The following is a 15,778-nucleotide window of genomic DNA, read 5'->3' as shown; positions in this document are numbered from 1 at the left end:
ATAAATTTCATCAAATCGAAATGTGAAGTGAAACATAGGTTTCTTGAAAATAAAAAGCAAAGAAATGAGTGAATATTTTGGAAGATTTTAACCGTATACGCCATTGTTGATGAACCCAGTTAACTTTTGGTTCATTAAAAAAGATGACAAAGCTAATTTTACAATACATCATGTCGCGATATATGACTAACAGGTTAACTTTATGATTCATCATGTCGCGATACATGACTAACAAGTTAATTTTACAATTCATTTTGTCGCTATAAATGGGTAACAAGAATATAGTCGCTATAAATTCTCTAGTAACAAGTTTCACTGACTATTATTGACTGTCAACCCCAGTCTTTATCCTCCTAGTTTAAAGAACTTATCTGACCTACGTACTTATTCTGTCCTCTGAGCCAATTCCTTTAATTTGTTACATTTAGCGTAGTCGGAGTACTACCCCATCCGTTCCTAGAATGCCCAACAAGTTTCACTGAGTTTTGTACGTTATTTTAAGCGGTTTTGAGACTTATTTGTACCAGCTAACAGACTCATAATGTTGCAACTTAATATATTTAGTGATTTTTTTTACTTTTTCAAAGTGTTTGTGGTAGATAGTTGGAGACTACCCGCAAATGTCCTATTAGCCAATTTGGTATACTGACTTTCATTTTTATTTTTCAGCGGTGGTGGGACACTACCCTGCATGTCCCAGGGGGTGTACCAGTTGCTCACGATTTAACGGGTGTATCACTTGTCGCCCCCGCCTGTTCCTGTTTCTGGAGCGAAGAGGCATGAGACAGAGGGGTGTATGTACCCATAGCTGTCCCTCAGATTACTACGGCGTCCGTCGCCAGGAGTACAGCGTTTGTTATCGTAAGTTAGCAACTTATCTAACAGGTTTTATGCCTGGAGGGCTGTTACTATCATGTATTTATTTTGTACATCATAAACTCCCTTCAATAAAAAACCAGTCAAATAATCTATCCCTCGGAGTTTCTTAAATAGGTTTTATGAAGTCATGTATCTATTGAAGATGACGAATTATATAGGATTAAAAACTAGCTGAGATGTCATTCATTGTGATTCGAGTACAATATCCAGTAGAAATAACAGACCTCATCTGTCGCTGTCCACTATGTTAACTTTCGTAGTCCAATATTTACCTGTAGCTGTTCAATATGTTCGAACGTATTGGTTAGTTACAGGTAAATAATTGCTTGTCCAAGGTAATATACTGGACATCAGGCGAAGGCTTTAGTAGACAAGTGATTTAAATAAACGAGGACTAATGAACACAGAAATTCAAAATCCATGCTCTTATCAAATATATGCTACAGATGTATATTAACATGCATATTACAATGGCCGTATTAATTCCCCGCATACAGGTAAAGAATCCAAAATGATGACAAATTCAGAACATATACCCAAGTACTTTTCGATAACAGACACAACGAGATATTGACTGACCTAATGAATTTACTTGCAATTGCAAATTGTGCCTCATTTTTTGATTAAACGGAATGCATAACTTGCAAAGCTGCGATTTGGGATTACGTTTATATATATAAACTGTAACTGTTGGCCAAGAAAGCTGTGTAGCGTATTCTACTAGATCACGTTCTATTTGGCGAGACGATTCGATTATGTATATTTTTGAATAGACATCAAAGACAAAAATCACCAAATAGTCATTTATCATCACATTATTACTACATTTTACACTGTAGTACAAAATTAGTTTAGTTTTATCATCTCTTTCATCGCATTTAGACACTGTTATGTTAAAACTCAGCAATCAAAATTGATCTTTGTAGATTTAATTAACAATAAGGCAACAAACCACTCTTCTTACTGGTGTAAACGTTATTGCATTACAAGTTTACGACCGGTGTATATTTTCCGGAATATGATAGTGATCGTGTGGTTTTCCGGCTTCAATCTTATATATACGTCGATAAAAACTGACTAGCCTTAAGCTCATCATAACGGAAATTTACGAAAGTGCCTATTTGCTATTTCCACACTGATTTTTACACCAGCGTTGCGATTGAGCAAGATTGTTCTGGTATCACGAGCCATATTCTAGAGAATAAAAAAGATGGCCACGTGATGATAGCATCTGGAATCTGATATCTCGAAAGCCAATGAGTTCTAGGCGTTATTTCGTACAAAATAACAACATAAAAAATCATTTACGATGTAGAAAACTAAGGATATCTCACAGTCGTGTAAATTGATTGGTACTTAACAAATTAGTTTTTGTTATTCAATGTTCCTCTTATCCCAGATTTTGACTAAATACTGTCTTTCTTGAAAAATAACTTGTCATCGTATAGTCTAACGAGAGCTAAAAGAAGTAGCTAAACATTATTTGTGCAATAAGGGTTGATTTGTACCAAATAAAACTACGAAAATAAAAGTGAGCTTAACGTTTTGATTTTTCGAATAATTTTTTTCATTTCTTGAATAATATTTTAGTTGTTGGAAAAAAGACTTAATAATAACAAAACGCCATTGGGCTTTTTACTGTCACATAAGTTCTGATAAAGAATGTCATAAAGTTGTGCTTACACTTGCTGGCTCCATGAACCTACCAGCCTCTTGATGTCAATGGGGACCACGTAGTACCAAAAAAGGAGTCATTTTGTTGTTAGGAAAATAACATTATAGAAATAAACCACTTTTATACAGTGTAAGTGATTTCCTTTCCAATCTAACTATTTTATTACATCACATCTGTTAGTTGAAAAGAAGAATTTTCAAACCGTGTCCGTTTTGGTACATTTTGGTTCAAACCCTCAGAACCCTAGGAGTCAGTCAGGGTCAATTTGGCTATGATGCCAAAATTTCACGGTATATAAAACATGTAGCTCTAACCAGACTTGATCATTTCATATAAGAATTAAACAAATAATGCTAAAGATTTTGTTTCATTATATAATTTTTAGTAAATTTGACCCCTTCTATTCCTAAAGCGGAAATGTGAGAAGACAGTCCCGTGTTTACTATTTTTGTATTTAGTCTATAAATATTTGAACCTTCAATTCATCAAGAGTATCTGTTTTTCACAGATCTGTGATATGAAGGTTTTTTTTTAAACTTTAGTCAACCCCTTTTGTCTTTCCCACAGCACAGTTGTGATGGGGACCATTTACAATTCACAAATATTGATTGGTCTTTGGCCATAGAAAATCTGTACGGTTTTAGTGAACTTGTTTCAGTATTTTTGGAGAAGAAGAAGTGGTAAATTTTATGGTCACATGATGAGCGACGGATGACAACGGACGACACAAAGTAGGCGATTAAAATAGGCCACATGAGACCTTATCTTTGTCTTAGGTGACCTCAAAAGACGGGATCACCATCACCCGAATCCTAAATAAAAAATGTAAATGCTTGGTAGGTTATTGATAAGAGATTTATGGATCGAATCACACGTCGTCCGTTTCCCCATATACTAAAACCTTTACATTAAACTACTAGTATTATTATCTATACTAGATGCATTATCCGTCAGTGGTTAACAAATTAGACATAGCCCAATAACACATTCAAGATATATAAATTATATTGACATTCTCCTTGTGTTTTATAACGCCTCAAATAAAAAAAATGTCTTAGACTATCGTCATTCTGTTACTGGTTTGACTCTTTCTTTATTGTGCACTTTTATGACCGAAAAGATCAGACCAAATAATTCTATCAATATTGATTATATTTACATATCACTTGGTGTCTTAATTCAGAACTTCCAATCTACAATTGAAGAAAAATAGTCAAACGCGCCGAACGGAGGATTACATCCCTGCCCAACTCCTCCTCACTCACAAAAGACACCACAGACACAATATAATCCGAGCTCTATTAATCTGACCTTTAACCTCTGGGACCTTGAGTGTGAAATCACCACCCACAACGACCTTAGTGTACCGTACTCGACAGAATTAATTAACACATCAAAGACACTCATATGAATCGAAGCCATACAAAACTATTATAATAGGAATATTTTTCTATATGAAAATCGTCTGGTTCTATTTACCCAGCGTGAGATTTAAAAAAGAAGTGCAAATTTATAAGAAAAAAAATTGTGATATTGAATCAAATAGAATAGATGAAGAAATAAAGAAAATATCCTCGATAAACATGGCATATCGTTTGCATTGTTATAAAAGGCGAAAATCTATACATTGAATGTGTATCTGGTCCAATTACATTATTGAAAAATATTCTTTTTTTACAAAAACATCATTCTTTCTACGTAATTTATCATTTTCAACTTCCGAATGAATATATATCAGTATGGAGATATTGAAATGTTGTTCGACAGTGACTTGCCCCAATGTTCTTATATATTTTAAACATATTTATGACTGAAACATACATTTCCTAAAGTGCCATAAAATTATTATGATTAAAATACATTCGTCACCATTGCCTATGTTGACAAAGATGTGGGGATGCCCGATAAAAGGCCATTTGTGAGATGCATTTCGAGCTAACGCTCCTTTCAAAAATTCGGTAAGCTGCAATTCTGTTGTCGAACGAATGTGATCATCTGATCGTAAATTCTGATTGGCCACTGTATATTCACGTTTGGATGTTCAATGCACAAGATGAAGAATTAATATGATAACTGTAAATGAGGATGTATTTTTGTAAAGCCGGCATTCAAACATTTCACCTTTGTAGTATCACTCTCTGCATAATAGTATAGTGTATATATAAGTCCATATAACATTATATAGAATAAATAAATGTAATATGTCCTTGTAATGGAAAAATATATGGAGAGAAAAAACAAATATTAAAACAAATCTGCTTTGTTTGCCAAAAAAAAACCAGATTTGAGAGAGAGAAAAAGCAGATTTTTTAATACTTGCTTTTTCATATTTAGATTTGTCCAATGTTCGTGCGTGGGGATATATGTATATTAGCGAAATAATTCCACGTTTACAGAGACATTGAATAAGACTTACCTTTCTATATATTACTTACAAGTTTTCGTTTCCTGTTTTTCTCAAAACAGATTGCCAGATTCCAAATTGCGATACCTGCTTTAACAGGAACTACTGTACCCAATGTCGGCCTCCGTACATATCCTACAGGGGGCGCTGTATCGAAAGATGTCCCAACGGACTCCACTACGCAAATTATTCCAAAGACTGTCGTATGATAGGTAAAGCGTGAGAACAAACATGTTAACTTAATACAAACTATTGATGATAAAGACATAAAGAATACTAATATAAAAACTAGTGATATTTTGCATACCTATACATCACTTCTAAGATATGATTAATAAATATTGAACATAACTAAGCTGGAAAAAGTGTGTACGCATCAAGCCTAACCTTAGATATTACTGTTGAGTCGGAGATTGTTGTGTTGCTTGTAAATTTTGGCAAAATAAGCAAAAATGTGCATTTCAGTTAAGCTAGTCCACAGGGATCTGTACATACTTTTATCAACAAATAGTCATATCATTATTTTTACTAATGTTTATAGCATGTAGTAGGGGTGCTGGTTTGACCGGATTTATCTATTTCGTCTATACAAAAACATTCACATCGAGTCTTTTTGACAATGTCATGCTAATGCTGATTGTAGATTACATTTTGCAAATATGACATATATGGAGGCATTTAAGTTAATACCAATGTACATATTCAGTGTTATAATTTCATCTGAACATAGTGGGATTACTGTTTTAATCAAAACCTTTAATTTAAGAGTTAAAACACATTTCCACAAAATTGCATGTTTTGCATCGGTTGAACATTTTTTGCCCAAAAACAAGTCTTCGTTTCATGTTCATAAAAGTATATAATAGATGTATTTGTGATGATTGAAATGCTTTCTTGTATGTCATATCTGCATGATATAATTTACAACTGCTATATGCATTACTAGAACTCGATGTGTATACTTTCATAAAGTCGAATCCGCACACACAAGCTCTCATTGTACATGCTACAAACACCAGTAATTAAACATAATGACATGGTTATTCGGTGACAGAAATATGTACCGAACCCTGTGGACTTGCTAAACTGAAATTTACATTTTTTTCATAATTTTACAAAATTCACAAACAACACAACAATCTTCGACTCAAAAGTAATGCATACGGTTAGGCTTGATACATACACACTTTTTATCTTTTATCAACTTAGTTATGTTCAAGTAAACCTAATAAATGATATAAAGACATACAAAATATCACTAGTTTAAACAGGGTCTAAACCCTTAACAGTCTTGTATTCCGTCTTTGCATATTACAAAGTTAGCTCCATTGCGGGTAGGTATCGATTGTTACATCATTCTGTTGTGAGCGCGATTCACGTCGTTTTCTCCGAAACGTATGACGTTACGCTCTCAAACACATGACGTCACAATCAATACCTACCAGCAAGTGCAGATAACTCTGTAATATGCAAATTCGGAATAAGAGTTGAAGCGAAATTAATGGTTTTGTGTAAAAGGCTAAAATACACAATGAAATAACAAAGCAGCCATTAAGAAAGTGTGCTCTCAAAATTTCTGCTAAAATCAATAAGGTTATTAAAAGAGTTGTTTTCTGAACATGTATATTAATCTTTTCTCCTTATCTAAACGTAGTGGACTGTATGGTAGGACCCTGGGATCCGTGGGGAGCGTGTACGCGCAATGGACAGACGTGCGGTTACACGTACGGAATAGCCACCCGTAATCGACAAGTCCTGGAACATCCGTCCTCAAATGGAATCAGCTGTCCTGCTTTAGCGGAGAGTAGATGTTGTCGCATGACTATGCGACATTGTGCAGGTGAGGACCGTCTTTAAGTACTTTAAATCGAATGTAAAATTTGAAGAAACTGTCTATAAAACTGAAATTCAATGCTAACATCCAATTAGGAAAATTGATATACACTATCGAAGTGTCCAGTTTTCATTGCCCTATATCTTTTGAGATTTGGGACATCACGAGCTGTAAACGGTATATGTTACAAGATATATTTAAGATATATATCAAAAATGGTTATTAGATATTTCAATAATGCAATGCTTCTTTGTTGCATAATACAATGGTAATGGGTTTTTTGTGCCTGAAATGATATTTTTAAAAGAAATATATCCATTAAATTAACAGATTTTAGACAATTAACACAACAGTAATACAACATGATTATGTACAGAAGATTAAAACAATTACCCCCATCATTTTTTTTCTTATTTTATAAATGAATAGTTTGGTGATTGATAAGTACTAAATAAGAAATGTATGTTGGAAGTTTAGATATAAAAAAATTCGAATATATCTACTCTTGTAAATTACAAAAGCTTTTGTTTTATTATATTCATTTGTAAATCTTGACATGTTGTACGTTTTCGTCATCGATAAACGATGGATAACTGAATAATTTAATGTACAAATGCATTCAATAAAACGTAATCACAATTCAAAGGACATCTCAATTATTCGGATATTCATTTTGTTTGACGTTTAAAGATAACCAACTACCACGTCCGAAATCAGAAAATAAATTAACGATTATTGCTACTTAAATATCATTTTACAGAAAATTATATCAATTAATCGTTTTATTTTGTTCTCATGGAATACTATAGTAGTCGTTGATGTAAAGACGATAGAAAATGAAAGTAAAGCCGAAAATATTTTAGGTTAATTATCCAAATCATTAATTTAATACAAAACTACTTACGTTTTTTCTTTTTCCCTTTATTTTGTTGTCTGATGCTTGTAGGAAAACTGCATGCAATAACATTCTGCATGTGCTGCATGTAAACATTATCTAAAAACATAGTATTCAATTAATACTGCGGTATAATCGAACTGTAACCGTAACGTGACGCTACCCAAATTGTAACACTTTTTCTCTTAACTTTCCTCAACTAGATGCCTTCAGATTTAATTTCCATGTGTTTCAGTAAGTTCTAGTACCAAAATGGAACACCTCCTAAATATGGTGTTTGAATTCATTCATCCTGAACTCAACGGGTATCATCTATTCCCCGAGGAGTTCCAAATGTGAATTCATTTTAGGAAAGTTCAAACATTTTTAATTTATTTAATTCACATATCTGTCACAAAGATTCCATTCAGCAATTGATTTTCTTGTTTTAAAACATATGGTGTTTTAAGGTTTGTTGTACGTAGTCGTTTCGCGGATTTTTTTCACAATTTCATTATATCAATGCTTAAATAGAGATAATAAGCATAAGGAAAGAAAATGACACAGTTGCTATTCAGCACCTTGATTTTTTGTTCAGTATAGTTATTATTTGTTGATATTGTAAACTGAAAATCCTGTACCATTATTTTAAAAGTGTTCTATTTTGGGTAGCGTAGTGTAACGTTATATTCCAGTGATTTTACAACAAATAATATATCTGGCTTTCAAAAGTTTACATTGACAGACGGAGTCTATTACTTACTCATTCTGACCATATCAACGACACTAACAAGAAAAATAGCTATTTAGGATAAACTGAATAGGACTATAATTTATCACATAGCTGGCCCGTCGAACCATGTCATACGGCCACGTCATAAATATCGAAAGACACATGTGTAATAACACTATTATGACGTCACATATAGATTTGGCGTCATAATATATATATGACGTCACATGATTGGCTCAGTAGACGGAATCGTCACATCCGAGCAGGATTTCTACTGTTTATATAGCTCTAGAGACTTAATTTAAAGCTTTGCTTTTATTTCTATTAATAAAAGTAATGTGATAAATAGAATCTTACACTTGTGACTATTTGATATGAAATTTATCAAACTCGTTAAATAATTTAATATGCCATGAGCCTTTATATCAAATTATTGAACTTGTTTGATAAATTCCATATCATAGTCTCTCATGTAAGTTCCTCTATTTATACTCACTGCGACTTCATTCCTCGTTTGATACATAACGGCATCATCACGACGATTGAGTTCTGCGATCGAGGTTTCCAGAGTCCTACTTTTAATCAAGGATCACTTATAAATCCTAGTTTTAATGTGTCTTTACAAGACATTTCCGTTACGATTTAATCTCGCTATTTCTTACCACTTAATACGCGAAAATCAATCACACGGGGAAATCATTTTAAGGATGTATTCTACTGAGGTTTCAGTGCCGTTGAAGTCTCGTTTTGGCAAAGATCAAAGAAGTTATGAGATTTTCAAATACAATTTATCAATATTTGCCAGATGCAAATTTTGTCAAAACATTACATTTCTATTTTAGTAGTTTTTTATACAGGGATTTTAAGAAATGGCACAGTTTTACCAACTTTTACTGAAATTGTTTTTACTTAAATCATCACTAAGACAGCATTTTTACCTGTATCAAGCTATTTTTGCTGTAAATTTTCACTAGGTTCATGGTTATTACAATAATGAGCATTAATGTGTGAAATAATACACTTTTGTCACTTTATTTTTACATTTAATGCTTATTTGAGTACTTTTTTTACTCTAAAATTCTGAAAAATAACAAATTTTCAAATGGGGCAAAAATTATACACACTGACCCCTCAATTTTCTGCCTAATTTTGAAAGAACAACCAATTCATTATTGATATGCAAAATAATCACAAAAGTTAAATACCAGAACTTTTTCTATAAAGGGTTAAATTTGGCAAAAATGGCTGAAAATGATGTATATTGTAGCTCAAAATTAAAGGGTAGGGGTAGCATATGTTATTCTGAGAAAAAAAACATAAATCGTATTAATCAAAACTGGCATACTTTTAGAGAAGAATGCAGGAAAATTAATTCTGCAAACATCCATACATGTATCAAATATCTCATTAGGAAATTATGGCTTTAATATCTTATATATATGGTCAAAACTGCAAAATTGCCATATCTTTGATTGACAATAGCTCAAAAACGAGCGCACGGAGATATGTTTTTTCTTCCATTTTCTTTTTTTTGTATGAAAACCTATTTCCAAAACTCTATATGAGAAAAACGTTTAATTCAAGAAAAGTTTGACTTCTCAGAGGAGTGCACCCTTAATACACTTATCATTTATAGTTTGAATATATTTAGTCCGTATTTTCTGTTACCATATAGAATGTATATCGAGGAATGAAACATTTAATTACCTTAGAAATATTTATTGTGTCCGTTTCACTATTGTCGGTTTCGGAATTTTAATAAATTAGTTTTTTACCTATTTCATATAGTGATTGAATGACTTTTTAGGTCACCTGAGACGAAGTCTCAAGTGACCTATTCTAATTGCCTTTGTCCGTCGTCGTCCATCGTCCGTCGTATGGCGATAAACAATTTAGGGGCCTGAGGGGCCAAAAGGGGTCAAATAGGCTAAAAATTCAAAAATCTTCTTCTGAAATTCCAGAAATGGTTGAATCAAATACTCTTCATAGATTGAAAGGTCTTGAGTTCCTTTACAAAAATTGTATGACCCTGGGGTCTCACGTTCCCCCCTGGGGAGGGGGTCAAGTTTACAATAGTTTATATAGGGAAAAGACTTTTTTGAGCATTATTTGGTCATTTGTAATAGGAAATGAGTCAAATGTTGTCAGAATTATCAGTATATGATGGCCATAGAATCCTATTAACAATTTTCTACGACTGACCATCAAGGGCTGAGGGGTTTGGCCAAAGGGGGTCAAATAGGCGAAAACTTCAAAAATCTTCTGCTGGAATTCCAGAAATGGCAGAGTCAAATACTCTTCACAGATAGAAAGGCCTTGAGGTCACTTACAAAAATTGTGAATTATACGGCCCTGGGATCTCATGTTCCCCCTGGGCGAGGGAGTCAAGTTTACTAAAGTTTATATAAGCAAAACACTTTTTTGAGCATTATTTGGTCATCTGTAATAGGAAATAAGTCAAATGTTGTCAGAATTATCAGTATGAGATGGCCATTGAATCATATTAACAATTTTTCCACGACTGACCCCAGGAGCCTGAGAGGTGAGGCCAAAAGGGGTGAAATCGGCTAAAACTTAAAAAATCTTCAGAAATTCCAGAAATGGCAATATTAAATACTCTTCATAGATTGAAAGGTCTTGAGGTCCTTTACAAAATTGTGAATTATATGACCCTGGGGTCTCACGTTATTTGCTTATTTTTATAGAAAATTAGTCGAACTGAGTTAGAATTTTTAGCCTGAGATAGCATTTTATCGTCATATCTATATTTGTCCTGGCCGACCTGCAGGGGCCTTAGGGGCTTGGCCAAAATGGGTCAAGTAGGCTAAAACTTCAAAAATTTCTTCTCAATTCACAGATTTGATGGATCCAGATACTCTTCATAAATGGGATGGTCTTGACCCTGGGGTCTCACGCTATTTGCTTATTTTTCATAGAAAATTAGTCGAACTGAGTTAGAATTTTTAGCCTGAGATAACATTTTATCGTCATATCCATATTTGTCCTGGCCGACCCGCAGGGGCCTTAGGAGCTGGGCCAAAAGGGGTCAAATAGGCTTAAACTTCAAAATCTTTTTTTCTAATTCACAGATTTGATGGAACCAGATACTCAAATAAATTGGAAGGTCTTAAGGCCCTTTACAAAAATTGTGAATTTTATGGCCCTGGGATCCCAGATTTTCCCCTGGAGAGGGGGTCAAATTTACTATAGTTTATATAGGAAAAACAAAATTATGTACATTATTTGCTGTTTTCATAGGAATCAAAATGAAAAACAAAAAATAAAAATTCTAATACGAATGTTCAATTTTAAAGATTATCCAAATACGTAAAAAATTTTTACAGATTTGAACCAACTTGGCAATTTTCTTTCTGTATCAGCACTCAGGTGACCGTCAAGGCCTCTTGGGCCTCTTGTTCTAATTTTCATAGTGGCTATGAATAACAGAAGCTATCTGCATATCCCGTTGAGCGCGTAAGCGCTCCTCCGAAGATACATGTATTTTGTTATTCATAGCCGCTATGAAAATGAGTAAAAGTCAGTCAATCTAATATTTTCATTAGACTAATTTATGAAAATATTTTTTGAAAGGTTATAATATTATATTTAGAAGTATGAAACCCATATTGCACGAGAAACGAGATTAATGGAACAGCTAGATGATAAAGTCGTTCCACAACGTCGCGTAGCTCATCTTGAGCTGATCTTCAGCGTGATGATGGTTTGGCACTTCAGACCTCACACCCAAAGGTCGACCTGACCCCGTCCCTAATTAAGCGACTCCTATCGCAATGTTTTTCTTGTATCACCTGTTGACAGGATTCCTTAGAACTAGTGAGAAACACCAACACCTTATCATCTATGTTGACGTCATTTACCTAGGTGAGGCGTCAAAGGGTGATTATAGTAATTGATATCAAGAACTTTTAAAATAAGTTAAGTGTTCATTTTTCTTCAATACTGCAAATTTCGATAAATTCAAACAAAATTCTGAAAGCAAAATTCAACGTTTACATACTATATCAATTAGACATTGTTGAATCGACCTCTTTCTTTATAAGGCATGCTTTCTAAACTGGGTGTTTTGCTTATCCTCTAATGCTTCTAACAAACTCTTCGATCTTAAAATGCACATCAATATAATGTATTATTATCCGATCGATTATTAATTATTATAACTACATTACCGGAAGTGGAAAAACAGAAGTCGAGCATGTCCAAAAGTGCCGTTCAAACGAGTTAAGGTTTTGGATCTTAATTTTAGTTTTTATCGATCCTGGTTAACAATAAAGTGTTCATTTTTCTTCAATACAACAAAGCAAATTTCGGTAACTTTAAACAAAATTCTGAAAGCTGAATTCAACGTTTACATACTATATCAATTAGACATTGTTGAATCGGCCTCTTTCTTTATAAGGCATGCTTTCTGAATTGGGTGTTTTGCTTTTCCTCTAATGCTTCTAACAAACTCTTCGATCTTATAATGCACATCAGTATCATTTATTATTTTCCGATCGACTATTAATTATTATAACTACATTACCGGAAGTGGAAAAACAGAAGCCGAGCATGTCCGGAAGTGCCGTTCAAACGAGTTTAGGTTTTGGATCTTAATGTTAGTTTTTATCGATCCTGGCTAACAATGAAGGAGGTTTCTTAACTTAGGCCTGATGTTTGATGTATTCTTACAGATCTGTTGCACAATAACTCAGATCTAATGCTTGAGAAAAGGAAAAAGCCATTTGGAAAACGAAACAGACGACGGAGACGAAAAAAGAAACAAAAGTACAGAAAAAGAAAACGGGGAAAGAAACGGGGAAAGAAACGAAGACGCGGAAGAAAGAACAAACGTCGAAATAGAAAGAGATTACAAAGAAAACGAAAACAAAGATTACAAAAAGAGACGTGGGAGTTGTTTTGTGGCCGGGGCCGAGTGTATAATGATATTGATATTCTTTCTAGTGGATAATAGACAGGGATAACTTAAAATGTGTCTCATTACTGCTATAGAAAGTTCCATGGTGGATTGCCCCCTAAGAACCTATTATTATATATTATACAGGTTCAAGTGAAGGTACTGTGCATACAGACCCAGTTACGGATCAAGGTACTTCTCTTAGTGAATGTGAGAACGACTAAGCTGTCTCCACTAGAGAGTTAGTTGGGGAACGCCTCCATTAAGACACGCCATCGCTGTTGACAGTGGTAGTGAGACATCATCAGTGCTAAAACAAGATAACTAGTTTCACTTCAACTGCAAAATATATTATTTGCATAAAGTTGTATACCCATATAATACGAAACGGATGTCGGTGGTAACTGCTTTATTAACTTTCGGAATGAAAGATGGTGATTTCCCTTATGAGCAATATTGATTAGACAGTGTATTTTGACGACATTCACAAAAGCCGTGCTGGAGGATGTGTGGAAAAGTGTAGACTTATATTCTGGTTGTGTGTTTTTGTACATTTGACGTCATGGTAACGTCATTGTCATAGTGATTCCATAGCTATTTGTGATTGAGGATTTCACAAGAATTATATTTATTTCTGACGCAAGCTCGATTTTCGCCATACTTGAACGGAAATGCGATGAACTCACATTAAAATGTGAAAACAACTTTGGTGGAGTTAGAATTTCTTAATGAAGAAGATTATAACTAACTCTTGTGAATGAAGTACAACCAAGGAGTATATTTAAATATATATATACGTATCACTTAAAATAATATACTGATGATGTGAACTCCAACACATTAACGTGAACAGTCGGGCAAGGATGGCAACAGTCGGTAAAAATGGCGTGAATGTATCCAGTATAATTTCTTATGGAATAGAAAAATAAACTTTCTCGTCAAGATCTGTCTGCGTGAGTAGAAATTAATTTAAAGTATAGGAATCCTAAAACGTCCTCCCGGCTGACTATGTCCGTGGTTACATTTCCACGCAGCCTCGCTTTCAATGCTTTCAATTTTTCTTTATTTCAATGGTCAGAACTGGGAAACGTAAGCAGAACTTGACCGTCGTATTAATATGGGAAAACTTTTGGAAGGCCAATGAACGCATTTAGACTGGTTTTCTTTGCCCGACTATTCACTTTAACTATGTACTCGTGTAATTTTCTCAAACTACGTGATTTTCAAAAGAGTAAAATATTGCAATAGTAAAAAGTGGATTCAAACCATTATGTTATTGTTAACATGACTTTTACATTGGTATAGTTTTCTTTTTTCAACAAGTTTCTTCTTGTCTCTTTGCGTTAAGAGTTTAGTCCTTGTTAAGACTACTGATATTTTACATATCTACACATGTATTTCACTTCTTAGATGTAGTTCAACATAACTAGGTTGATAAATAGTACGTATGCATCAAGCCTAACTTTATATATTCCTGTCGGGTAGCAGATTGTTGTGTTGCTTGTAAATTTTGACAAAAGATGCTAAAAAATGTACATTTCAGTTGACTCCAGAGGGTTCATTACATATTTCTGTCATCAAATAACCATGTTACTATATATTTGTGTGTCTAAAACAAGAAGCGCTTTGTTGTGCTTGATTGACACATCGAGTCCTTTTAGACCTAGTCCTGCAAATGACGATTATAAATGATACTTACAATCACCACAACAATCTACGAGTCAACATTGAAACCTAAAACGGGCCCAATGCATACACACTTTTTGTCAACGTAGTTAATAAACATACGAAATATCACTAGTTCAAACAGGGGACTATACCTTCGTAGAACAATCTTTTCTAGTGATTGATATTAGCCCATCATCTTGAATTGTGATTTATTGTTCAATATGGCTAGGTATTGATATAAATATATTCATTTTGCATTTATTGATTAATGATGCTTTTCTCTGATAGTTCAGTCTCGCTAAAGTTTGATTCGAAATGTATAAAAAAAAACGTTTTACAGATTTTGAAATAACAATTATCAATATTTGTAGCAAGTTCACATACTTCCGACCGAGTTGCCGGTTACCCGATGGTAACCCTAAATTAATTAGTGAACCAAAACAATGAAGTCATGGATACTTCAACGATATGTTGATATAAACTTATTAAGTTTATCTTCACACTTTTATGTCGAATGTATTATAGTGACGAACCATGTAAAAGGTAATAGTGAGATAACTTTTAAATCAGAAATTAAAAAAAAGGTGATATGAGAAATAATTTGCTTCTGTTGTTTGTAGATTTTCTTATATTGGGATTTTAAGGAAGGACTCATTTTGGGGCTATTTAAAAGAAATCTTTCTTCGCTTTTAAGAGCCGAATTTTCACAATTTTTCTTCCGATATTTTATAGAGTTTAGCTGTATCAGGCTAAATTCTGCTGTACATATTTACTTGGTCCACTGTAATTGAATTAT

At 33.7% G+C, this 15,778-nt stretch overlaps 1 protein-coding gene across 2 annotated transcripts in view; it reads left to right on the top strand.

Annotated features, from left to right (window-relative positions):
* Positions 1 to 15,576, top strand: part of LOC138325344 (R-spondin-2-like) — a 41,339-nt gene extending 25,763 nt beyond the window's left edge. For both annotated transcript variants that reach the window (XM_069270934.1, XM_069270933.1), the window contains exons 2-5: positions 670 to 861; positions 5,021 to 5,170; positions 6,613 to 6,798; positions 13,091 to 15,576. In XM_069270934.1, coding sequence (XP_069127035.1) covers positions 670 to 861; positions 5,021 to 5,170; positions 6,613 to 6,798; positions 13,091 to 13,368 — 806 coding nt within the window. In that variant the 3' untranslated portion in view covers positions 13,369 to 15,576. The remainder of the gene's footprint in view (positions 1 to 669; positions 862 to 5,020; positions 5,171 to 6,612; positions 6,799 to 13,090) is intronic.
* Positions 15,577 to 15,778: the final 202 nt, after the last annotated feature.

The sequence above is a fragment of the Argopecten irradians genome, chromosome 6, assembly GCF_041381155.1.
Source record: "Argopecten irradians isolate NY chromosome 6, Ai_NY, whole genome shotgun sequence".
Lineage (NCBI taxonomy): Eukaryota > Metazoa > Mollusca > Bivalvia > Pectinida > Pectinidae > Argopecten > Argopecten irradians.
Note: the sequence above shows the minus strand (reverse complement) of the source record. Positions and strands in the feature narration are given on the sequence as shown.